The 26,765-nt window shown below is 43.6% G+C and overlaps 1 protein-coding gene across 1 annotated transcript in view; it reads right to left on the minus strand.

Annotated features, from left to right (window-relative positions):
* CDH17 (cadherin 17) overlaps positions 1 to 26,765 on the minus strand; it is an 88,497-nt gene that overhangs the window by 10,223 nt on the left and 51,509 nt on the right. Inside the window, 5 exon segments of the mRNA XM_070382818.1 lie at positions 355 to 485; positions 4,910 to 5,154; positions 19,084 to 19,275; positions 21,629 to 21,705; positions 25,475 to 25,690. Of these exon segments, the coding sequence (XP_070238919.1) occupies positions 355 to 485; positions 4,910 to 5,154; positions 19,084 to 19,275; positions 21,629 to 21,705; positions 25,475 to 25,690 (861 nt within the window).

Below are 26,765 nucleotides of genomic sequence, written 5' to 3' on the forward strand. Positions count from 1 at the left end.
CACAGCCACTTTGGAGGAAGGCGGGGTAGTTCAGTGGGGTCACAGGAACCTTCCTAGAAGCCGTGGTCCCTGCAGGACCCCACAGAGGGAGCAGCAGCCCTGAAGCCCTGCCAGCCTCCAGGGGCAGCCCGGCCGGAAAGAGCCCCGCAGCAGTCACGAGGGTTCTCACCCAGAACACAGCCATGGCGGGGTGAACCCTTCCCTCCGTGTTTGTCCTCTTCTTGTTTATCCACTGGCAGATATTTTGACCGTTCAACCCAGTGGAGTTTCCCACTCACCTCGCCTTCCCTCCCACTTCTGTTGACGTAGCCCCTGATCACTTGTGTTACCTTTTCCGTATTTGTGTTGGCTCACCTACTTCCGTTGCCACCACTTGTACCCGATACGGACTTTCAGCTTCCCTGTCCAGCAGCGCCACACTGAAGATCTCACCAGTGGCGGGGTCAATTCTTAGCCAGCCTCTCTTGTCGCCTCTCAGTGAATAACTTCAGTAAGAGAAAAGAGCAAAAGAAAGCCCACGTTACCCTGCATGAAAACGTGGAGACAGTTTATGCACCTCTACGCTGTTATATCAGCACTGTCCCTTGCAGACTATTGACAACATATATAAAGAAGCATAATCTAATATTAGTAATGCTTTGTTTGCCTACCATCTGCCTTCAAAAGAAGGATTTGTTCATCCCTACAAAGTGGTTTTTGTACTTGTTTTAATTTTTTTTTTTTAAAGGTAGAGTCACAACCTCTAGTGAAAAAAGTTAAACTTCTTTTTCAAATAAAACAACCTGGAATTGTCTATTAAAACCATGCCCTCTAAGAAAACGTGAACACTCATTGGTGGATATATGTGAATAGGTGAATACTCAGAGGCACGGTGAACTCTTCATTCAACAGACATCTGCTGAGAGATAGCAAACATCAGGCTGTGGACCAAGAGAGGAAATTACCAAAGGGGGTTGTCAGGCCAGTGGAGGAGACAGAGACAGATAATTCTAGTGTGATGATTGTCAGGGTCCATGTGGAATTCCAGATAAGGTAATGGGAATCAGAGAAGACTTTCTGAAAAAGTGAGCTGTGCTGTGTTTAGTTGCTCAGTCATGTCTGAATCTTTGCAATGCCATGGACTGCAACCCACCAGGCTCCTCTGTCCGTGGAGATTCTCCAGGCCAGAATACTGGAGTGGGTTACCATGCTCTCCTCCAGGAGATCTGCCCAACTCAGGGAACAAACCCAGGCGTCCTGCATTGCAGGCGGATTCTTTACCAGCTGAGGCACCAGGGAACCCTCTCCTGAAAGAGTTCAGTTCAGTTCAGTTCAGTCACTCAGTCGTGTCTGACTCTTTGCAACCCCATGAACCGCAGCATGCCAGGCCTCCCTGTCCATCACCAACTCCTGGAGTTTACTCAAACGCATGTCTGTTGAGTAAGTGATGCCATCCAACCAAACATCTCATCCTCTGTCATCCCCTTCTCCTCCTGCCCTCAATCTTTCCCAGCATCAGGGTCTTTTCAAATGAGTCACTTCTTCTCACCAGGTGGCCAAAATATTGGAGTTTCAGCTTCAACATCAGTCCTTCCAATGAACATCCAGGACTGATCTCCTTTAGGATGGACTGGTTGGATCTCCTTGCAGTCCAAGGGACTCTCAAGAGTCTTCTCCAGTACCACAGTTCAAAAGCATCAATTTTTCTGTGCTCAGCTTTCTTTATAGTCCAACTCTCACATCCATACATGACTACTGGAAAAACCATAGCCTTGACTAGATGGACCTTTGTTGGCAAAGTAATGTCTCTGCTTTTGAATATACTGTCTAGGTTGGTCATAACTTTCCTTCCAAGAAGTAAGCGTCTTTTAATTTCATGGCTGCAGTCACCATCTGCAGTGATTTTGGAGCCCAGAAAAATGAAGTCAGCCACTGTTTCCACTGTTTCCCCATCTATTTCCCATGAAGTGATGGGACCGGATGCCGTGATCTTAGTTTTCTGAATGTTGAGCTTTAAGCCAACTTTTTCACTCTCTTCTTTCACTTTCATCAAGAGGCTCTTTAGTTCTTCTTCACTTTCTGCCATAAGGGTGATGTCATCTGCGTATCTGAGGTTATTGATATTTCTCCTGGCAATCTTGATTCCAGCTTGTGCTTCTTCCAGTCCAGAGTTTCTCATGATGTACTCTGCATAGAAGTTAAATAAGCAGGGTGACAATATACAGCCTTGACGGACTCCTTTTCCTATTTGGAACCAGTCTGTTGTTCCATGTCCAGTTCTAACTGTTGCTTCCTGACCTGCGTACAAGTTTCTCAAGAGGCAGGTCAGGTGGTCTGGTATTCCCATCTCTTTCAGAATTTTCCACAGTTTATTGTGATCCACACAGTCAAAGGCTTTGGGATAGTCAAGAAAGCAGAAATAGATGTTTTTCTGAAACATCTGAAAGAGTAGACATTAACTAAAGCGAGAAAAAGAAGGATGCTTTAAGCAGAAGGAATTGCAGGAACTAAGACAGAGAGGCCAAGGAATAGCTTAGGATGTGGGGGCATCAGACATTCCAGTAGTGAAGGGATGAAAATAGGGCACAGTGGATGGCAAAGCATGAAGCTCAAGGGATGGAAGGAGCTGGGTCGTGGGAAGCGATGGGCAGGCATGGGATGGTGACCTAGTCATGTTTGTGTTTTCAGTGGAACTCATTGGTAGGTGCATGAAAGGTGAAAATGAGCGAGAAAAGTCTAGAACCAAAGGAAAACAGATGGCTACAGCCTTTTGGGAACAAAGCGCATAGCCATAAGGATGTCTGTATCTTTAAATTTTAAAAAACCCCACCTCTGGAAATTTTCTCCAAATTAAGAAACAATTTAATAGAAGTCTTAAAAACGAATTATTTTCTATAAGTTAAAAAATACTGGAAACAACCTACATGTCTGGGAGTAGGAGAATGATTAAAAAGTAATAATGTTGTTGGTTCACACTAATTTTTTCCCAGTGTTAGAATATTCTATATGCCAAGCACTGTGTTAGGCTCTGTGTATGGGCAGTGAATTAATAATTGCCTGTGTTTGGTTGGATGGCATTACTGACTCGATGGACATGAGTTTGAGCAAGCTCCCGGAGTTGGAGATGGACAGGGAAGCCTGGCGTGCTGCACCCCATGGGATCACGAAGAGTCGGACATGACAGAGGGACTGAACTGAACTGATGTAGTCGGGATTTCTGAGTGAGATGGAAACCCTCTGGAGGGTTTTCAGAGGAGTTGCGTGATTTTACTTTTTTAAAGACCCACTCTCATTGCAGTGAGTGGGGTGGAAGAGTTGATAATGTGGCCTGGATCACTGAGGAAGTGATGAGAAGCAGGTCAATTCTGGATATAGTTCAATGAAAGAATCACTAATATTTACTGATAGATTGGATTAGGATCCATTGGGTGCTAATGGATTCCAAGTTTGTGGGTCTAAAAGAAAGAGAATTAAATTGCTCAGGTTTTAGCAGCAGCTTTGGAGTTATCCTTAAATCTTAACTGACTTACTCCTAGCATCTCAACTATTGATTACTCTCCATTCATGAAGTACTCTTTTCATTTGTTTCTGCCAGGACATTATCTTTCTTACTCATCTTCCTGATTTTAACTTAATAGTACATACATCACATCATTTCCTCAGATGAAAGAATGAACATCTGAGGAATGTTCTTAAATAACTTTGTTTTCTCCACTCATAAACTCAAATTTTTACTCACTTGCCCTTGACCAATGACTTTCTCATGGCATTCTCATGAAGGAGATGGGAGCATTTGTTAAAGAGTAAACTGTTGTAAAATTAGGAACATTTTGTGCCCCATCAGGCTTAGTGACTCTGACGTACACAGTAGTATCTACACTAACCATCCAGTACAACACATCTCTTCTTTCCTTTCTCTTATCTGTCTTTGTGAAAGTTGATACATGCTTGCAGTGTAAAATAGTAGGTGGGAACTTTACTCCGACAATCAGAAAAACGTCTTGAAACTGATTCCAGGTACCAAAAGGATCACTCAGTGGAAGGCAAGACTCCCCTCAAATATTTAGAGACACTTAAGGAATTGTCATTCATAACATTCATAATCACTTGCATAGGTTTTAAGCCATGCTAAAATATTTGTCATGCCATGGACAGTAGGGCTGATGTTATACAATAGAAACAAAAGATCCAGGATCAAGTCCTGTCCTTGGGCTTATTAACGAGATGATCTTAAGAAGGTTATAGGTATTGATACAGACATGGATGTATACACATACATCTGTTATCTTGGAAATTTTTATTATTGTTGCATATATTTAAGGAAAATCTGTGTGGGTTCTATCACCCTGAAAAACAAATGAGAACTACTAAAATGGAAATACTTACACATCTTGTCTAACCGTCTTAGCCCACATACTCACCTTTCCAGGGCTGAGCTCCGGAGTGAATCTTGTTGCCCTGGACCTGCTCTGAAGAGCTCCTCATGGAGAAGGTTCCCTTCACCCTCTCAGGTGGCTGAGTCCACCCCGTCAGGTTTCTGCTTTATTTTGCTGTCTAGAACGCCCATCTGCCTCAGGAGCTGGAGCTTGTCTCCGGACCCTGACCCTGTGACTGGTCCAGCCCCACCTCCTGGACTCCCCAGCTCTCCCCAGCTGGGACCTGAAGTAGGCAGGCTGGGCTGGAATCTGACCTGCTTCCCACTCCCAAGTCTGGATGCTCCCCGATGCCCCCAAGGTGACTGGCACCTGCCGAAACCAAGGGCAGATTCACCAAGCACACTGGGACACAGCTTCAGATCCCTGGCTGCTCCTTTAGGGGAGAGCCCTCAAGTCAGGCCAGCTTCTCTGCCCACCTGCCCCCCAGCCCTTCCTCCTCCCATGGGCCGTGACTACAGCACCCAGCCAAGCTTCCCAGCACAGCTCCTCTCTACCTGACGTCCAGACCTTCCGGATCCTTGGCAGTCATGTTGCCCACTTTTGTGCCTTTAGCCACAGCCTCACTGACTTTTGCTTCAGATACTTGTTGGAAAAATTGCGGGGCCTCATTCACATCTGTCACCGTCAGTCTGAAGGTAGTAGAAGAGCTGGCATTATACTGTACACCAGGCACCAGAGGCTCAGGATTTTCTGCTTGGACTACAATATTATGAATGGCTACTGTTTCAAAATCAAGAGGCTGTACAGGGGGAAAAAGAAGGAAAATCAATTGGGGGATAATTAACTCCCTTAAAATCCGCCCCCTCCCCAAGGCGCCCTAAAAAACGCTCTGACAGAGCATCCATTCTTAATCTAGTGTCAGCAAAAACTTCTTTCTCTGGATAGCAGAGCCATGGAGAAGCTTTTGCTATGGGACTTACCAGGACTTTGAATATGCTAATGTGTGTTCTGACTCTCCTAGAAGAGGGAATCAGTACAGCACTCCTCCAATTTATTTAATCCTGGGATAATTCATTCATTCATCAGAAATTCATTGATTCTCTCAAGACAGTTCTCAGAAGTCACTGGGAAATGCTTATACAGAGATTTCCACATGGTGTGGGGCTTCCCTGGTGGCTCAGTGGTAAAGAATTCCACCTGCCAATGCAGGAGATGCAAGTTCAATCCCTGGGTCCAGGGGATCCCCTAGAGAAGGAAATGGGAACCCACTCCAGTATTCTTGCCTGGAGAATCCCATGGACAGAGGAGGCTGAAGCAGCTACAGTCCATGGGCTTGCAGAGCTGGACACGGCAGCAACCAGATTGTATGGAGAATGATTTCCCAGAAACCTCAGGATTCGCATTTCAAAATAAAAGAACTTAAACTCTTGGCGGGTGGGAGAGGTTAGCATAAACTAGAGCATACTTGCTCATTTTACATCTAAAAACTATCTCAGAAACTATAAATACCTACCCCTCAAAATGGCCAAAACCTTACTAAAGACAACCTAGAATTTTGTGCGTGAGAACTTGGTATGGTTACCATCAAACTGGGGCCCCAAACATGGCTGAGCAGAAAGACATGGAGGCTGAACTCCGAACGCTGCTAAGTTTCCTAGCAAACTGCTTTCAGTCTTCAGGGGAATTGCTGCTAAGTCACTTCAGTCGTGTCCAACTCTGTGCGACCCCATAGACGGCAGCCCATCAGGCTCCTCTGTCCATGGGATTTTCCAGGCAAGAGTACTGGAGTGGGGTGCCATTGCCTTCTCCATAAGGAGAATTACAATGGCCATTAAGAGGAATGTTCCAATTAGACAAGAACATTTAAGAAGAGCACTTAAAAGCAAGGAATACCTATTTTAATTGGCATGAAGAAGCCTCCAAAAGACTTCAAAATTCCAAAATAATTTCATTGCAAAAGCCTGATAAAAAATTAGAGATATAAAAGGTATCCAAAAAAGACTACAGGACTCATGTAATTCCTACTGCTCCCCTCCACAGAAGTTCACTGAACATCTAGATCACTTCTAAGTAAGATAAAATACTAAAACATTAATTACTGAACATAAATTTTACCCACTTTGGTTTCTTTTTGCAGAGGAACTAAAGATATTTGGATCTATTAGTATATATGGCTAGTGCCACATTAAAAATGTTTACTATGAGGAAGCATGTTTTTCTAAAAATTATGAAATATATTCATAAATTTGCTAGTCTAAAGAATGCTAGGGTAACAGTTCATAATTGCTTAGCAAGTGTTCACTATAAATTAAGGCTTCTAAGTGTAAGAATTCTAACGTGTGCAAGCTCAGTCACTCATGTAATTTAAAACAATAAGAAATAATTGTGTATGCAAGGAAAATAGGAGGTATTTTTTGTTTGGGAGGCTTTTTTTTTTTTTTTTTTGGTTAAAAAGGGTATGAGGTATGGCAATATATTTTGTTGAGGGAAATAAAAGTGGTTTTTTTCTCTAGTTATTTTAAAATAGGAAGGAGAAAAATTAAGGGAAAACTATGGACATAGAAAATAAAGAAGAATGAAAGAAAGAAAAAGAGGAAAAAAGAGGAAATCCTGTGCGGTCAAGTTAGCTAAAAAAATTAATTGTTATTTCAAGAGTTTTAAAATAAGTTTAAATACTAAAATATTCTTACATAAAGCTAAAACTTAATTTTCTTTCATCTGCTAAAAGGACAAATTTTATTAGATCTATTAATAAAAAAGATCTACTCTTTATGAGAAATTTGAAAAGCTTTTTTTAATCTTTAAAAAATCTGTTTAGAAAGCAAAGACTTTGTGTTTTATTAAAATAATTTTTTGTGCTTTATATCTTTATTATCATGTCTTTGATTATTTAAGTAAACTGAGTTGTCTCAACATTAGAAAAGCAAAATTTGGCTCAGAAGTACGTAACTTACTGCATTTGCTCTTGAAATAATTAATTGGATAATTAAGTATTGTTTCATAATGATCTGTGATCCTTTTTAGTTGTGTCCAAATCTTTTGAATTTTTTGACAGAACTTCCCAAAATCAAATTCTAAGTGAAGTTTTTTTGACCTGGAAATAATTTTGGGATTTTCCAGAGGTACTTTGGAAAAATCAGAAAAGACATTTTCTTTCTCCTTATAAAAAGAGAGATGTTCCACTAATTAAGATTATTTGATATGTTAAATTACATGGAAAACTTTGTCAAACAAGTAATACTAAGCCTTTTTTTTTTTTTTTTAATGATTTGAGTGTTCAGGCTTTTTTCTTTTAAAAAAAAAAAATGTATTTATTTTTGGCTGTGCTGGGTCTTCATTGCACACAGGCTTTCTCTAGTTGCAGCGAGCGGGGGCCACTCTCTAGTTGCGGTCCTCAGGCTTCTCACGCAAACCATGGGCTCTAAAGTGCGTGGGCTTTAGCAGTTGTGCGTGGTTGTGATGTATCGTGTGGAATCTTCCCAGAGCAGGGATTGAACCCATGTCCATTGGACCACTAGGGAAGTCCAAACCTTCTTTATGCTATATTTACACAGGTATGTAAAGGTTATAGAAATTATACAAGATTCCTGGAAATCTATTATTTCCTGGTATGATGTTATCAGTCATAATTCTAGTTATCTTAAACATTACTCATTGCAAAAATTACCAAATTTTCTTGTTAATTCCATTACAATGAATTCTTATCAGATATTTAATAATGGACATTTTAAGGATTTTGTCATTTACAGATAGTTAATTATTTTATTCTGATGCTTTTGCAGAAATGTTCCTACAAAACTATTTCATCTTCAGAGAAATCCATAAAAAGGACTCTGACAGGTATTCTACAATATCTGATCATTTTAAAATCATAAAACTAAACTGGATAAGAATTCCAGAATAACAGAAAAACTAGATTAAAATAGAGCCAGTATTAATTACATTGAACTAAATAAACTGAGGAGGTTGATTATAATTTGTATGACTTTCTGTTCTAATACAGTACATATTTCTTAATGTTTTGTTTTTCCAGATTTAAAGAAATGTTTTCTTTTAAGTAATCTATGACTTACAGCAATCGATAAATCATACCTTTTTAAACAAAAATGACATTTTTTTTCTAGGTGATCTTTCCAGAATTCAGAAACTCTCAATATATTCTTTTCATGGCAATATAGGTAGTCATTCACATATGTTCAATAAGAATCTGTTCTCCTCATAATGGAACACATTTGGAAACATTGATTACATTGCTCAGGCTTGGACTGGATTGTCACATTTGAGAGAGATGTGCATAGACTCAGAGAGTACTTTGCTTTGAAGATTCCAGCATGAGCTTACATGCTATGCTATGCTAAGTCACTTCAGTCGTGTCCGACTCTGTGCGACCCCATAGACGGCAGCCCACCAGGCTCCCCCGTCCCTGGGATTCTCCAGGCAAGAACACTGGAGTGGGTTGCCATTTCCTTCTCCAATGCATGAAAGTGAAAAGTAAAAGTGAAGTCGCTCAGTCATATCTGACTTTTAGCGACCCATGGACTGCAGCCTACCAGGCTCCTCCATCCATGGGATTTTCCAGGCAAGAGTACTGGAGTGGATTGCCATTGCCTTCTCCGATGAGCTTACATGGTCAATCACTATTCTTGCTGTGCTTATGTAAATAATCAAGCCAAATTTAATGCAAAAAAAATTATTTTACTGGGGTTATCCTTATAAAGAATTTTTTAAAAAGCAGGAATAATTGTAGAGAGAAAAATTCTATTTGAACCTTTACATTCCCCATGGACAGAGGAGCCTGGCAGGCTATAGTCCATGGGATCACAAAGAATCGAACATGACTGAGTAGTGACTAAGCACAGCACAGCGCATTAGACTCGGCTTCCCAGGTGGCGCTAGTGGTAAAGAACCCGACTGTCAATGCAGGAGACAAAAAATGAGGGTTGATCCCTGTGTCAGGAAGATCCCCTGGAGGAGGGCATGACAACCCACTCTAGGACTCTTGCTTGGAGAATCCCATGGACAGAGGAGCCTGGCGAGGTATAGTCCATAGGGTTGCAAAAAGTCAGACGTGACTGAAGCGACTTGGCATGCACACATATACCCATAAACTGGACTGGATCCTGAATTCTTCTAGTTTCCTCAAATATCCGGCTACAACTCTCCAAGCTAATGTTTCAGTTGTCTCCCACCTTTCTGAATTGGAATCGGTGAGAACAAAGACTGCCCTTGAACCTCCTTGGAAGGGATCTGCCCGGTCCTCCTTACTCCCCACACGGCAGCCAAACTTTAGAGTCTTAAACCTTAGATACACATCTCACAGCTGAAGAGGGGTCCACCGGACATCTGGTTTTATAAAAATACTGAATCTCCAAATCAGATTGACTAGGAAGAGAGGCAGCTGACAGTGCGGCAGATGCTCCCTTCCAGGACATCAGATCAACACTTCATATTTCAGCTGAACATGAAACTCTCTTTTTTTCCCTTCCCTTTCCTTCACTCTGGCATTGGCCTGGAAAGGTAAACCACCATCTGTATCTCCCAGACTGTCGCTAAGGGAGGCAGCCTCTGAAATTTAAAACAACTAGGATTTGGGGCTGGGAGAAAACCTAACTGACATCTAACTTGAACAGGCATATGCAACTAACTATCCCTACAAGTGAACCCACTAACAGTGCTGCCTCGATGGAAGCGATTTGTGTCCTGACAGCATTTATCTTTGTCTGTGATGGTTATCATTCTCTGTATGTACCTAGACGGCTGGTACATCGTCATCAGGCAACGTCTCCTAGGTTATCTAACTGCGCCCCTGAGTGTTCACAAACCAACTGAGACACCTCATTGGTTGAACTCCCTGGATTTACATCAGTAAATGAGTTAGAAAGGAATTGTCAAGAGGTATTCATGACTCAGGATTCCCTTTCTTTAGCCGGTCCATTCTCCTTAAGTGAAGTGAAGTGAATTTTGCTTAGTCGTGTCTGACCCTTTGAGACCCCGTGGACTATACAGTCCATGGAATGCTCCAGGCCAGAATACTGGAGTGGGTTGCCTTTCCCTTCTTCAGGGGATCTTCCCAACCCAGGGATCGAACCCAGGTCTCCTGATTTGCTGGTGGATTCTTTACCGTCTGAGCCACCAGGGAAGCCCTCCTTGGTTAAGAGTGCATGTAAACCAGAATATGATTAGGAACCTTTCCTTAATTCTTGAAAATATTGAAAAATTCACTGTTAGAGCAATAGCTGCCCAACAAAAATCTTAAGACTTTCTGGCCAAAGTTGTTCTTGATATAAGATAGCCCTTGATTCTCTTTCAGGTGAGCAAGGAGATGTCTATGCTGTAGCCAACACCACCTGCCGTACCTGGAGAACACTTTTGGGGCAGCAGAAATTCAGGATCATCAGATCACTGAACAAGCCACTTGCCTTCAAAGGGTGACTCCTGCCATGGAGTCTTTCTTTGAATTATTTGCATTTGATTGGTTTGGGTCTTGGGGGCCATGGCTCAAAGGTACACTCCAAACACAAGGAATTATCCTGCTTGTTAGAATCAGAGTACTCTCTCTCATGTGCTGCATTCTCTCAAAAGCTTTAAATACATGCTCACAACCACTCACTACCAAGTCTCACTAAGACTAAGAACATCAGAAAGGGGACAGAAAGAATGACCAACTTAAAAACTCTAAACCTGCAGTTGACACCTGTGAATATCACAGGGATTAAGTAGAAAAAAAAAAAAAAACCATTATGACCTGTGAATATCACACAGAAGATCAACAGAAGAAAGAACTAAAGAGCAGTATCTGATAGTGGCATTTAATGCTTCAAGTTTTTATCACATTTCTCAGATAAGTGAGAATCTGATCAAAATGGGGAAACTGTTAAAGGGCTTCGCCAGTGGCTCATCAGTAAAGCATCCACCTGCGGTGCAGGAGACGCAGGAGACGTGAGTTCGATCCCTGGCTTGGGAAGATCCCCTGGAGAAGGAAATGGCAACCCATTCCTGTATTCTTGCCAGGAGAATCTCATGGACAGAGAAGCCTCGCGGGCTACAGTCCACAAAGAGTTGGGCTCTTTGGGGTTGCAAAAAGTCAGACACAACTGAGCATGTACACACTTTAAAGAAACAACAGGCCCAAAATGGAATCACTTGTGCTAAACCCCATGTCAGCAACAAAACTTAATACCTGACTTATTGCATTCTCAATCCCTGCCCCAGGAATGCAACTTTAACCAGTCAGTCTTGAATCTGGTCGGCCCTAGTGAGGTAATCAACCTAGTAGGCCCTTTTGTTCCTTTTAGGAGGGCAACCTTGTCTGAAACAAGACATTCTTTGCCAATAGTTTCCTTTTTCCACTCCCATTCTACCTTTAAAAATCTTTCCTTTGCTACAGCTTGGTGGAGCTCCTTTCTATTTGCTAAATGGAATGACGATTTATGAATTATTTAATAAAGCCAATTTGATCCTTAAACTTACTCCATTGAATTTTTGATGTTTGTGCATACATGAATTTTTTCATCAGGAGAGGTTATGTAGCTTTTGTCAGAGTCTCGAAGGTATCCATGACCTCAAAAAGATGAAGGAACCAGAGAAAAGCTCAAAAAGCACATTATAGATTCTGGGAACTGCCCTGTTTTATTCACTCTTCCAGGCCTGGAGGACCCAGGATCTCTTGGGGAGCTGTCAGTTCTTTAACTTTAGTTTATATCAGTTTCTCATCAGTTAAACAAAAATGGTATTTTCCTTTCATAAAGAGGAAAAGCTGACACATGACTGCATTCGCTCAGCCTTCTCTTCCCTCAACATCTGAAAAAATTCTCCCCATCAGTCCAAAGTTGGCTCAGTGCTGTTCTCTGCATACCATCTTCCCCAAATCCCACTCTGTATCCCCAAATAGATGAGCTCCATGCCTTCTGTAATCTTATAGGACTTAACTCAGGATCCTAATTGTTTGCTTCTCTATTCCAGATCCTTACTGACCATGAGCTGTCTGAGAAGAGGAACTGTATTGCATTCTTTGCTTCTCATCACTTCCCTGACAGTGTGCATAGTATACCCATCAGGAAATACAAAAATGAGAAGGTCTTGGTCCTTCTCAAGCCCTTGCAGGCTCCAGTGGGAAAGAGATTCTGGAGAAAATCTTCACTCTTTAGAAACTCTCTCCTCCATGAACACACAAACACACACAATATCCGCAACCCAATTGCTAGTTCAAAAGGAAGTAAGACAGAAAATTTCCTCATATGAAAGAGAAAGAATTATGTGTAAAGACTCAAGGTCATCTGAGAATGAATTGGCTCTTGTTAAAATGCAGGGTATAAAATTTTGTAATCCAGCTGAGATGTAAAAAGAGAGGATTTTCATAGAAATAAGCATCCAGTGCCTACAGGGTATGACCCCATGATGACCTCTTGGTCAAGATCTCATGGTGGGATAGGGCTTCCCACCCAGGGGAGTTGGGAAGAGATGTGTGCACCCTGGAGCGTCTGACTCCCAGGGATCCACCCATCATCTCAGGGGAGGAGGGCAGGGCCATCAAACTAAAAGTCTGGTAGATGGAGCAGGAAGCCAACAGCCCCCAGAGCAAGCCCGCCATGTGGACCAAGGATGCGTCAATCTGTTCCTTGTGGGTCAAGCCAAGACCAAGCTCAGACAAGCAGCACAGCACTCTGTGGGCTCGGGCAGAGGACACACACCTCATCCTTACATCAAACAGGTCCTAAGTCCCCTCCCTGGCTTTCCGATCCTTTCACGGAAAGGTGAGGGTGAGGTGAGGTGAGAGATAAGAAACCAGAGGTGAGGGATACAGAGGTGAGGGATACAGAAATGAAATGGTGTACCTGCAAATAAGGAGCAGCGGGAGTTAGCAGGACAGAATGTGTGACCTGAGAGAAGAGAGAGGTGATGGAGAAGATGGTACACGTCAAGCTAGGAAGCTGGGACCTGATCCTTGATGAACAGAGAGAGGCGGCGAGCACAAGACTGACAAGGTGGGACTTGTACTGGAGGAAGTTAACTCTGGGAGCCGCTAGGGGAGGGGTGGATTTGAGCCAATCTGACCAGGGCAGGGAGGCCCGTTAGGAGACGGTGTCAGTGTTCCTTCAACCCTTACTGAATGGAAGTAACAGCTTGCTATCAGTCAGTCCGCTTAACTTTCACACCAGGAAAACACACAGAACCACATTTTCCAGGAAAAAAATTAGAAATGGAAGATACTAAAATTAGCAAGTGATAACCAGCAGAGTTTAATCAAGAACAAGCTTTGTCAAACCATGTGCCCTGTCTTTCACTACACAGGGCTATGCTTGCAGAGTCAAGTCAAGAGACCCTCATGACCTTACTCATCAGGTAGGCAGAAAACACCCACTTATGCCACAATCCCTCTTCTGTACATGGCTGCTTGAAAGGTCAACCCCATGATTTAGATTCAACCTGGAAGCAGAGATACAGTGCTGAAGGAAAGGAGCTGAGACCGGGGACATTTAACATTTTCATCAATAATCAGTGATGAGAAAAAAATACACATTAGCTTTCCACATGATATTCTAGCTGCTTAAAAATACATCATGTGACAAATCCTAACAAGTATGAAAGGAGAAATTAACAATAACACAATAATAGTGGGAGACTTTAATACCCCACTCACACCTATGGATAGATCAACTAAACAGAAAATTAACAAGGAAAAAAAAAAAACATGTATCTATAAAGCTCACTAAAGCAAAGCACAGTAAAATGAGGTATGGCAATAAAAGGCGTTAAATTTATCAAATAAAAAATAAATAAATAAAGTGCTGAAAAATAAAAAAAAAAAAAAAAAAGATCATATCCCAACATGTATGCCACCATCTGCTGTTAAGAGAATCTACATTTGCTGTGCTTTCCACTTTTCATATACATTATATCATGTAGAATGCATTAATCCTTGAAATGAACCCAACCCACCTCTCTTTAATTTCTATTCATAGATACTAATTATGAAGACAGACCTGTAAAACTTTGCAATTAGAAGAAAAAAAATAATAAAATAGTCTTTTCACTTTTTCAAAACATTTAAAAATGTGAACACCTTTCTAAAAAAAAAAAAAAATACATCATGTACTGAGAATTCAAAAGGACCAGCCATAATGAAGAAGTGACAAAATTTGTATCAAAAAAAACATTAAAGCCAAAACAAACCTCTGAATTTCAATTTCAGGAGAGTTATTGATGAGTCTGGCAGGGCTCAGAGAAATAGCCTTCCTGGCTCCTGATACCTGCTTGGTCTCAAGAATATGCTGATCTATCACTCAATAGGCCAGAGCTCAGGGTGGCGATAAAGACAGGGAGGACAGCAGTTCTAAAATGTGTTTATTCCCAAGCATCACTTTCGGCATATGAATTCATAGAAAAAGTATATCTTGGTCTTTTCCTCTGGTTCCTGACACTGAGCTCCTAAATCCCTTGCAATTTCCTGGGTGATAGGGACACCTTTTGTTCTAATGAGGTGACTCTTGGTGGCTCCTGGTAACCAGGACAGGAACAGGTTACCAGACCAAGACCAAGGCATGGTTAGAAGCTTGGGATTTTCAGCACAACCCCTTCCACCTCCCAGGAAGGGGACAGGGGCCGGAGACTGAGTTCATGATCAATCATGTCTACCTGATGAAGCCTCAATAAACACCCCCAGAGTAAGGCATTCAGAGAGCTTCTGGGTTAGTGAGCACATCCACGAGCTGGGGAAGTGACACACAGCTCAACTCCATGAGACAGAAGCTCCTGCTCTCGGGGTCCTCCCAGGCCTCACCCCATCTATCTCTTCATCTGGCTGCTCCGCTGGATCCTTCATCATATCCTTTATTACGTGATACATTGGTAAATACGTTTCCGTGCGCTCTGTGAGCTGTTCTAGCAAATGTTGGAACTTAAGGAGGGAGTCATGAACCTCTGATGTATAGCCAGTCAGTCAGAAGAACAGGGGACAACCTGGGACTTGCTACTGGCTTCTGAAGTGGGGTGGGAGAGTGGGACTGAGCCCTTAACCTGGGGGGGTCGGATGCTGTCTCCCAACAGACAAGTGTCATAATTGAGTTACATTGTAGGACACCAGGCTGGCATTGGAGAATCGATGGATGGAAAGCCCACACACCTGGTATCCACCCTGAAGTGCAGTCATTACTCAAGAGTAGAGGAGAAAGCCTTTGCAGGGCACTTGCTAAAAAGACTGATTTCCAGGCCCCCCGCCAGAGAGCCAGAGTCAGCTGTCCCCAGAGGGCACTCTGGGATCGGGCAAGTCTGGTACCCTTGGCAAGAAGAGAAAACGTCTCATCTGTCCACAGCCAGAGTCCTAGCTTCTGCCCTCACACGTCTTAAAAGCTATGTGTGTATTTTTGCACTGAATCCTCCAGGATCCTCATCAAGAAGGTTCTACCAATTTAGGTTTTCAGATCAGAAAACTGAGGTCTGAGAGGTTACAACATTTGTGTCAAGGTCGCAGAGCTAGTACATGGCAATCCCAGGCTGCCACAGCAGTCCTTTCCTGAAAGGAGTCAGAAGCCAGGGGTCAAGTTCCCAGCTCCTTCATCTAGCAGAGCGGCTGACTGTAACTCATGAGCCTGAACCTCAGCTGGATGATGGGACTGTTTATGCCTCCCTCGGGATCAGCTTGAGAGGCAAAGGAGTATGTGCAGAAGTGCTTCATGAAGCGAAAGGGGCTTCAGTTATGGAGTGTGCGCTCCTCGGTGAATTTTACCTGTTGCCATTTGCACATTTAAAGCTTCCCTCATAGCTCAGTTGGTAAAGAATCCACCTGCAATGCAGGAGACCCCAGTTCGGTTCCTGGGTCCGGAAGATCCCCTGGAGAAGGGATAGGCTACCCACTCCAGTGTTGTTGGGCTTCCCTTGTGGCTCAGCTGGTGAAGAATCTGCCTGCAATGGGGGAGATCTGGGTTCGATCCCTGGGTTGGGAAGACCTCCTGGAGAATGGAAAGTCTACCCACTCCAGTATTCTGGTCTGGAGAATTCCATGGACTGTATAGTCCATGGGGTCGCGAAGAGTCGGACTCCACTGAGCGACTTTCACTTTCATTTGCACATTTAATTCAGGTGAACAGGTGCTGATAGGATCGTGATAGTTTAACATTGGGATTAAATTTTTTTTTTTAAATGACCAATACAATGGTTCTGAAGCCATTAATGAGGAGGGAGTTAGAAGTAAGGTTAACTAAGCTATGCGTGAGAAACCACATGCGTGCGTGCTCAGTCGCTTCTGTCGTGTCTGACTCTTTGTGACCCTGTGGACGTGTAGCCCACCAGGCTCCCCTGTCCATGGGATTCTCCAGGCAAGAATGCTGTAGTGGGATGCCATACCCTCCTCTAGGGGATCTTCCTGACCCAGGAATCGAACCCATGCCTCCTGTATCTCCTGCATTGCAGGCAGGTTCTTTACCACTGAGCCACCAGAGAAACCACATAATAGAGTCTAAGTTTAAAAACCTGAAAACTGCATGAACACACCTGTCATGGCAAGGACACACACCCGAGGGGCGGTTGGCTGACATCAGTGCATCCTGGTCAGGGATCCACACCTCTGGGCTGGCTGGCACTTAGCATTTGAAAGACCCCAATCAGAGCCACACCCCAGAGGCAGCTGGTACAGGCTCTGAGCTAGCACTGTCTCAAGCTACACTAGAAGGCTTGTTAATTAGCAAAGTGATCTTGCAAAGAGGTTTTTGTGATATCAGTGGTATTCAAGACATGCAATTTGGTGGAAAAATACATTCTTGAAGAAGAACGTAGCATCTGGCTGGTCCAGCAGCTTACACCCTTCAGAGTTCCAGGACTCCAGTTCTGGTCTATCGTCACCTTTTCTGCGGACAGTCAGATGAATCCTGTCACTAGACTACTGTGATTACAGCGCCTGAGGGACAGAGAGCCAGGCCAGCACAAACCTAAAGCCTAAAGCACAAGTTGAATGCTGGTTTTCAAACCTGCTTGTTATTAATTGCACATGGGACAGAATTCAACTATGTATTCAGGCAACCAAGATTTATTGAACCTCCACTATGTGCAAATATTCTGGACACTTGGCATATAACCACAAACAAAATAAGGATGTGACCAAGATTTTGGCCAGAGGCCCGCTGTACTGGAACACACCCTCTTATGTTAAGGAAGGTGTGGGAAGAAAATTAGAGCCTTCACCTACTGCTGATCATCAAGGTTACCAGCTTTTCCCTATAGTTGCCCGTTAGCCACAGATGGTCAAATTAACTTACATTAGTTCACAACAGGCCACCATGAAAAGTTACCGACATTCATACTGAGATGGACGAGCTTTTATCTTCTCTTAGACACCTAGAGGGTGCTGGTTCTGGGGAAGGATGGAAGCTATCTGCCCCCGCCTCCTGCCCCAGGACCAGGCCTGCCGCCTGGACCACCCACTGCAAACTCGGGGCCCTGACCTTTCCTTCTGGGTTCTTTGTGTCCATATAGGCAGCCATGAATAGAGGGGGAAGATGTAACGGCACCTTTTTCAAAGGTCAGACTCACACAAAATACTGCTGCTTAAGTAGGTCCACGCACAAACCTTGCAGCTGAAGCCCAGTGAGGCCCTTTGTCAGAGGCGGGGTGTGTGGTCAGAACGATACCAGAATTCTGAGATTCTGCTCCAGGGTTTCCTTCAGCACCAGCACTTTTTCCCCCTATGCTTCTATCCATTTTCTGTAAAATTATTTTCTTTCGTCTTCATTTTCAGTTTCTACCTTTATTCTGGGTCAAAACTTTCCTTCAGAGCTTTCTGATGCAGCCTCCCACACACTGTACTACAGACTTTCCGCATTCAACCATGTCTGCAGAGTCTCTATTGCTGTGACTCTGATCTCTTTTCGTTCTAAAGACATTGGACGACATTGAGTACCGCTTCCTGTTGAGTCATCCGATACCCAGTTTACATGCATACATGAGGCAACCAGGGAGGAAAGGGCCAAACTTCAGGTGTATACAGTAGGGGATAGGAGTAGATTGAGTGAAGAATGGGAAGACCCTGTATAAAGAAGCAAGTATCAGGGTAATCAAGATTTTGGCTTCCAGGCTACCCAGTCCTTACAAAGGGAGAGACGAAGCAAGAGCCAGTGGACTTAGCAGCACCGTAAAAGATGAATGTAAGGAGTGGGCAGGGAAGAAGGTATGAGAGAATACATGTGTTTATTATAACTTGCCTATTAAAGGAGACCTACCACCCTCCAGTCATTATTAAAAAGAGGAACCTATGGCTGGTCCACTTGAATAAACAGCCTACATCCTAAAGGGTTCATGGGCTTCATCTAGTCTAATATCCCACACCTGCAAAGGGAAAAATAAAGCCCTGAGCACTACCTTGCCCAAGATTTAGTAAATAAAAATAAAGAATGCCTGGTTAAATTTGGATTTCAGATAAACAGTAAGTGATTTTTTTAGTAAAAGCATTTCCCAATTATTGCATGGGACATACTGATACTAAAAATGATTCATTCTATAATATTTATGAAAATACTACCTCCCTCTGCAAAGGTTACTTGGTCAGCTAGTGACAGACTCAGAGCAAGAATCCCGGCCTCTGTCTTTCACGAGGACAGGAATGACTGCGGGGGTTCCAGGAGTCCATCACGTGCCTGAGAGGTCACCGCCAATTCATCACCTCTGCTTATAGGTCCCTGAATGGTCCTAAGGAAACTAATCTATGAAAAAGACAAATTCCATTCAATGGGCGATTTACCTTTTTAAGCTTGACGTATCCAGTATTGGTTTGGGGATCTGTTTCAATCTCCAAACATCCCTCACTGTCTCCCTGTGTGATTCGATACAGGATTTTGGAACTCCCAGTATGTGGTTCATCAGCATCTGTGGCCTGGATGGTTAAGATGACAGATCCCACAGCTGTGTCTTCAGGGAAAGTTAGGTTTCCATACTAAGAAGGAAATAGGGGAAGGAAACAATGAGAATGTCCATTGTCATCAAGGACAATTATCAACAAGCAAACCTGCCTCTGGTTTCAGAATGGACACAAGTCATCGTTTACATCAATACTTACCAAGCATGTTTTTCCCGTTGATGAGTAGGTTGCAGTTGCTTTGACATCAGTCACACTTGTAGACTGATATCCGTTATACCAAGAAACAGCGTCTCAGAGAGCGACTGATGGGATTCTAAAACAGATTCTCCCACCCACATCCAATATATTTAATAACTGTAACTATCATTATAGTTGTTAGTAATGAGACAGATAAATAGCTCCTATGTATTGAGTACCTACAATGTGACAGGCACTTCACATGTATCATTTTAATTAATTCTTAATCAATCAGAATAGTTGTTAAGAGCCTGAACTTTGGAGTCAAGTGGCCTCAGTATGAATCCTAGGCTTGCCACTTATTACCTGGGTGAATTGAAATAAGTTACCTGATTTTTTAAAGTCTCAGGTTCATCCTCTGTCCATTGGACATAATAAAAATGGAAGCTATTTTATGTTTCCTGTTTGGATTTGCAGAGATAATACATATAGAACCTCTGAATGCCTAGCACATAATAAGTGCTCAAAAAGGTAAGCAGCAAGACAAAATGCCCTACTGAATAGCTGTGTCATCACCTCCATTTGACAGAGAAGCAAAAGACTGGAGAGGTGAAACCCACTCCACACAGCTAGTTGGTCACAGAATTGGGGTTCAAACCCATGCTTGTCCACCTCCAAAGCAGGTGCTGTTAATCTCTTACTCCTCCACTGAAAATCCCCCAGGTCACGTCTCTTGGCATCACGATCATGAAGATGATAACAGGCAGGGTCCAGGAGTGGACCACGGCAGCGAAAGAAGTGGACTCACACTTTCTAGAGCCCCGTTTGCCTTTCCAAGCTCTGAGATTCCTAAAGCAGAACTCTTGTTCTCAGTCTAAAAACACTGTCTAGATGTAATGCGAGGAGACTATAACATACAGAAAAGATCAAATACCCAAGAGAATGGAGACGGAGAAGAGACAGGCTCTTCATCTCATGCTCACTTAACCTCAGTGCCTGCTACACAGGTTATATTGTCAAACCTTTTACCTCTGCACACCCTCCTGTAAATCAATTCCCTTTCTTTGTCACAGCTTTATCCTTATTTTGATTTATGAACATCATCACAAGGCTCGGGGCTGCCTCATCACTGACTTCAAACATTAACAATCTAGTCAAAACAACTTCTCTCTCCTCCAAAATAAATAAATAGAGGCATCCATTTTAAGGGAAGCAATGATAAAACTACTGCCAACTTCAAAGCCCACATTACCAGTAAATTAGCTTGAATTCTTCTTGATATAGTCAACTGATCTTTTTTCTCCTGCTCTTTCTGCCCAGTTCTTCTCTTTTTTTGCAAGTGTCCTGAGCACATTCTTTTGGCATAAACCAGAGGTCAGCTTTGTCTTCGCCTTTGTTGTTGTTATTCGGTTGCTCAGTCATGTCCGACTCTTTGCAGCCCCACGTGCTGCATGCAGCACACCAGGCCTCCCTGTCCTTCACCATCTCCCAGAGTTTGCACTGAGTCGGTGATGCCATCCAACCATCTCATCCTCTGTCGTCCCCTTCTCCTCCTGTCTTCAATCTTTCCCAACATCAGGGTCTTTTCCAATGAATCGACTCTTTGCATCAGGTGGCCAAAGTATTGGAGCTTCAGCTTCAGCCCCAGTCCTTCCAATGAATATTCAGGGTTGATTTCTTTTAGGATTGACTGGTTGGATCTCCTTGCAGTCCAAGGGACACTTAAGAGTCTTCTCCAGCACCACAGTTCGAAGGCATCAATTCTTCGGCACTCAGCCTTCAGATACTCTCACATCTGTATATGACTACTGGATTCTTATTCAATTAATGCAAGGTGAGCTTAAATTGCCAATATTTTGCCAGATTTTAAATTTTGACAACAAATTCTTGTTTGAGAACGTAGCAATAATCTATTTATTGTCCTACACACACAAAATATATAAAGGCAAACTGCAAGCAGCCACTCAATTCATCTCAATTTGACAAAGACTGTGCTTACAGCTTTCAAGCAGTCCTTGAAATAAATGAGCTGTTGGCAAAAGTTTATAAACAGATGCTCGCAGATACTATAACAGTGAACATTACTGTCCCCAGAAGGTTTCCACTGAAGACGATGCCTGAGTTTACTAGCAGAGCATTAACTAAGATATTAAATCTGGCATTATCCCTAACTACTGTTTGTGTCTTATTCCAGAAGTGGGGTCAGGTAATACAAACAAAGTAAAGCAAAAACAAGGTGACAACTACTCACATCTGACTTTTCAAAGATGGGGATCTGATCATTGATATCAATAACGTTGATTTGCACAAAGCAGAGGGTCTTGAAATCTGAAAATCAGAAGCACATCACAAAAATTTTCACTGAAAATCATGCATTGAGATCAGAAATCTGCAAGAAAAACAGTTGGCAAGTACAGTGATAGCCACGCCACAATTTGACTATTGGCCTGCGATGTGCAGAGCAAGGAGTCTCTCTGTTCCCCACCAACACCCACGTGTAGGTCACCAAGGTGGGGTGGAAGAAAACCCTGGGAGAGGCTCCTCTGGGATTCCCGCTCCACCCACCTGCCTCCTCCTCCATAAAAGCTTGTTCCTGAGCCAGGCTTCCTGGGAAGCAGCCTCTGTTTTCTGGCTCGTGAAACTTACGTAGCCTTCAAAGCCCAGTGCAAAACTGTCCTTCTAGAAAGCTTCTTTGAGCATCCGAGAAGGTTGTCTTTCCTTCTCTGAACACTTCTGGCTCTCACTGTGCTGTATCTCTTCTGCCCCCATAAGGGAAGGCCCAAGTGAGGGAGGCACAGTACAATGGTGTGTCTGTGTACAAAGTCGCTTCAGTCGTGTCTGACTCTTTGCGACCTTTTGGACTATAGCCTGCCAGGCTCCTCCGTCCATGGGATTTCCCAGGCAAGAGGACGGGAGTGGATTGCCATGCCCTCCTCCAGGGGAATCTTCCTGACCCAGTATTTTACCCAGGTCTTTTACATATCCTGCATCGGTAGGTGGGTTCTTTACCCCTAGCACCGCCTGGGAAGCCCATGATACAATTAGCCCTCTTCCAAGGGCATGCCTACCCAGAGGCAGCTCACAGAATCCTGGAAAGTGGCTTTGAGGGGTGGGTTTGACAATTCAGAGACCTAGTCAGAGACAGCAGTTCAACCTGGATCCAAGGTGAGCGTGGAGTACCAGTAGAGATGGGATCCCCAGAAAAACAGCCACATGAAGCCCAACAGGATGGGATCTTTTGTTGAGGTTTCCATTATTCCAGCCATGAAGCCTGTATTATACAATGGCTAAGGCTTTGGGCTCTGGAACCCCACCACTGAAATTCTGTCTCTGCTACTTATCAGATGTGTAAGAGGTTGGTTATGTTACTTGAAATCAGTGTGAGGCAGTCAGTTTATAAAATGTAGAGAGCAACAAAATCAAGGTTCTCATCCTAACAGACACCGCTGGCACTCTGTGCGTATCAGGCGCGGCATTAAGTGCTTTGCTTACGTGACTCATTTCATCTTCACTCTGACGCTGTGATGTAGGTACGATTGTCATTTTCATTTAGGTCACAACCGAGGAAGCCAAGGGCAACTTGACCAAGGTCCACGTGCTCGCCAGTCCTCTCCGTCTGCTCCCTGCCCTTCACCCTGCTCTGTGCCCTGGGGCTGCCCTTAGGAACAGCATCACTGGGCATCCTGGCCCTCTGGGTAGCGGTTGAGCTCTACCAGGGGGAGCACTGGCAGGAGGTCTGAGGAAGGGCAGGAGCACGGAGTCAGTCTGGCTCCCACTGCCAGCAGCTTCCTCTAGAGTCACAGCCCCAGGCCCAGGGCCTGCTCCTTCAGGGAAGGGCCCTTCCCTTTCCCTTCTCACTTTGGGGTAAAAATGACTCCATGGTGCTTCACACCTCCTGCTGGCTTCCCGTAACCCCTACCCACAGCTTTACAGATAATCCCTTCTTTACTCTCTTTTTGGTTACTTCTTTGAAGAGGGCTTTCTTTTCCTGGGATACTGACAAACATACTCAGGCTGCAGAGCTCCAGAGCTTGTTCTCAACACACCAGACACAAGGCCAGGCGTGTAACCTAATAATAACCATCTTATAAATAAGTGGATGCTAATTAAAGCTGGGTCCAGTCCCCAGGACATTTGTAGACAGCAAGAATGGCTGGAGATTTGGAGAGGTCCCAGGGCCTGAACTCACCACTTGCCTGTTCCACGTAAGCCTCATTTGGACCAGCAGTGAGCCTCGTGATTTCATGTAAATAAAATCACTTCCCTGAATTTATGTAAAACTATGCTAATTATAGCCTACTGACTAATTTTCTGTAGTATACTATTGAATGTTTAATTCCATCAACACACATACACCCGTATATTTACATATAAATATATTGCATAATCTGGTCCATATAGTCTCTAGATGTATTCATGTATATAGACAATTTGTCATCTGATTTCCACTTTATGCTCTTACGGCATTAAACTGCTTTGGGTCTCCATGCATTTGCACATGGACTTTCTTCTCCTCTATAAGCCTTTACACTGTTTTGTAACTTGTCATATTCATCCATCGAAAGTCAGATTAATGACACCTCTTCCAGAAAGCTCTCTTAGGTCTCTCTCCCTCTCCACTGAGTCACTCATTGCTTTCATGGGCTACCTTGTACATATTCCTTATAATTTATTTATTCACTTGTCCGTCTCCTCTACCAAAAGTGCTCCTTGAGGCCAGACACCGGGTCTTATTTATTTGTGCATTCCCAGTACCTTGAATGGTGCCTCAATCAAGCTAAATGCTCAGTAACCACTGGAAGAATGGCTGGCTAATGGTGTGAAATTGTCAGCTCATCACAGACAGGGATAATTTATTATACCCACTTTCATTGTACCTCTTAGCATAATGCTAAGCATTATGTTAGGCCCTCTATATTTGCCGAATTACTATGTCTCAAATGTTCTGCTTTGGGGGCCTGGTAAACCCCAGGACTCTCAGTTCTCTTTAGTATCTCAACATCTGGATAAAGAAAAAAAATACGAAGCACAACGTGAAATGATGCTCTTTAGTATAGCATACCTATATAATCTCTCTTTCCTAGCATAATAATTACTGAACTACTTGGTTCTTTAAGACTCAGGACCAGTTAACTCGAAGAAAGATTCTTAACTTAAAAGTACTAATGACCCTAAAACAGGCCTGTCTCTGAGGTCGAGTATGTTTGTGTGTCTGTGCAATTTATCTGAGAACATATGCATTTGTTTAGGAATTCATAGTTTCCATCAGATTCTCAAAGGGTCTCATGACTTAGCAAAGATTAAAAACCACTTGCTTTGAAATTGTATAAAGTATAAGGATGAATGTTTCCTGATATTGTCAAATGGCCAATTAGAAGCTAATAGGAGAAGACAAAGCTTTCCAAAAGTTCCTTCACAGTCATACAGTAGAAGCCTTTGAGTCTGAAAGGGAGACTTGAGAAATACAACTAACTGTCTTGTTTGTGATCACGGTGGCCATGACAACGAGGCTTGCCAACAACTTCTAACAACAGGGATCTTAACTGACAACATGCTGCCGGGCTCTGAACTCCATCACCACGTGTGCACCAAGACCTTGCTTCCCATTGGCTGCCCCAGCAGTGCCTGAACAAGGCAGGCAGGCTAAGGTAGGCCTGCTTTGGGAGACCACAGACTCCTTCCACAGCCAACCTCGGACCTCCGATGACCCTGCCGAACTTCCCTTTGACCGGGAGTTTCCCCAGCACTTTCCTTCCTTCCCTCCTTCACTCAGGGTCAGGCTCGAATTGAGGTGTGATGGCTCTTCCACACTTCTCTGTATCCCTTTCCATTTTTTCTCATAGGCAGTTCCCCTAATAAAATCTTTATATATTTAATCCCCTCGTGGGCATCTGCTTCTCAGGAGACAAACATAATCACATTTTCTGAGCTGCAACTCTGGCCATTACCATGTTGGCTTCTGGGCTTGTTTTATGTGGGAAGCAAGACCTTTTTCAATGGTAGCCTCTGTAACACACCCAGGCATTAGAGCAGCCTAACAATCACAGCTAGAAAGAAAACAAGTGTTTTCACTCGACACCGTGAAAGCGATACTAACCTTTGTCAGACACCTCTATGGTCAGGTTGTACTGCGGAGTGTCCCACTTACGCAACAACTGCACCACTAACTGGAGTATTCCAGAGTATTCTTGGACCAGGAAGAGTCCATCTTGAGGAACTTTGGGAGTTTGATCCACAATTCTGTATTCTAAAACACTGTTGATAGTGTCTTGTTCATCCATGTCGTGAGCAGTAAGAGTTCCAATACTGCTCCCTATAGGGAAAGAAAGAAGGAAACCCGTCCATTAATTTTTTTAGCCTATTAAAAAATGGCTTCTGTGGAGAATCGGGTTCCTAGAAGGCACTAAAAGGAAACGTGAGAAGCAGAATAAAGTTCTTACATTGATGCTGGTGCTTCTCACCTTTTCAGCAGTACAGTGTGTGGAGCAGCGTCTTAGTTGGCTGCATGTGTGTGTGAGTCGCTAAGTCGCATTTGATTCTCTGCGACCCCATGGACTGTAGCCCGCAGGGCTCCACTGTCCATGGAGTTCTCCAGGCCAGAATACTGGAGTGGGTTGCTGTTCCCTTCTGCAGGGGATCTTCCCAAGCCAGGGATGGAACCTGGGTATCCTGCATTGCAGGCAGATTCTTTACTGTCTGAGCCACCAGGGAAGTCCATTTTTAGCTGGCTAGGGCTTGCCATAAAAAAAAATTTTTTAAAAAGTGACCACACGATGGATGGCTTTAACAACAGCAATTTATTTTCTCAGTTTCTGGAGACTAGAGGTCTGAGAGCAATTGTGAGAAGGACTGATTTCTTCAGAGATCTCTGGCTTATAGACGGCCATCTGCTGCATGTGTTTGCACATGGTCTTCCCCCGTTCTGTGTCTATTCAGATTTTCTCTTCTCAGAAGGACACCAGTCATATTGGGTTAAGACCCACGCTAATGACGTTGAAGACCGTGTCTCTAAATGGTAGTCCCCCTTGAGGTGCCGGGGGCTAGGACTTCACCATATGAATTTGGGAGGACCCAAGTCAGGGTCTTGAACCATCCTGGATGTGGAGTGGGCCCTAAATCCAGAAGAGACGACAGAGACACTCACAGAGGAGGAGGCAATGTGAAGAAGAGGGCAGAGACTGCGGCAAGGCCACCATGAGCAGCCAACGAATGCCAGGAGCCACCAGGGGCCAGGATTCTCCCCTCGCGGGCACCTTGACTGCAGGCTTCTAGCCTCCAGAACTGTGTGCGGATACATTTCTATTGTTTCAAATCTCTGAGTCGGTGGTCATTTGTTACGGCCGCCCTCAGACACTAATGCACAAGGCAAATGGTAAAACTAAACAAGG

The sequence above is a fragment of the Bos mutus genome, chromosome 14 (genome assembly GCF_027580195.1).
Source record: "Bos mutus isolate GX-2022 chromosome 14, NWIPB_WYAK_1.1, whole genome shotgun sequence".
Lineage (NCBI taxonomy): Eukaryota > Metazoa > Chordata > Mammalia > Artiodactyla > Bovidae > Bos > Bos mutus.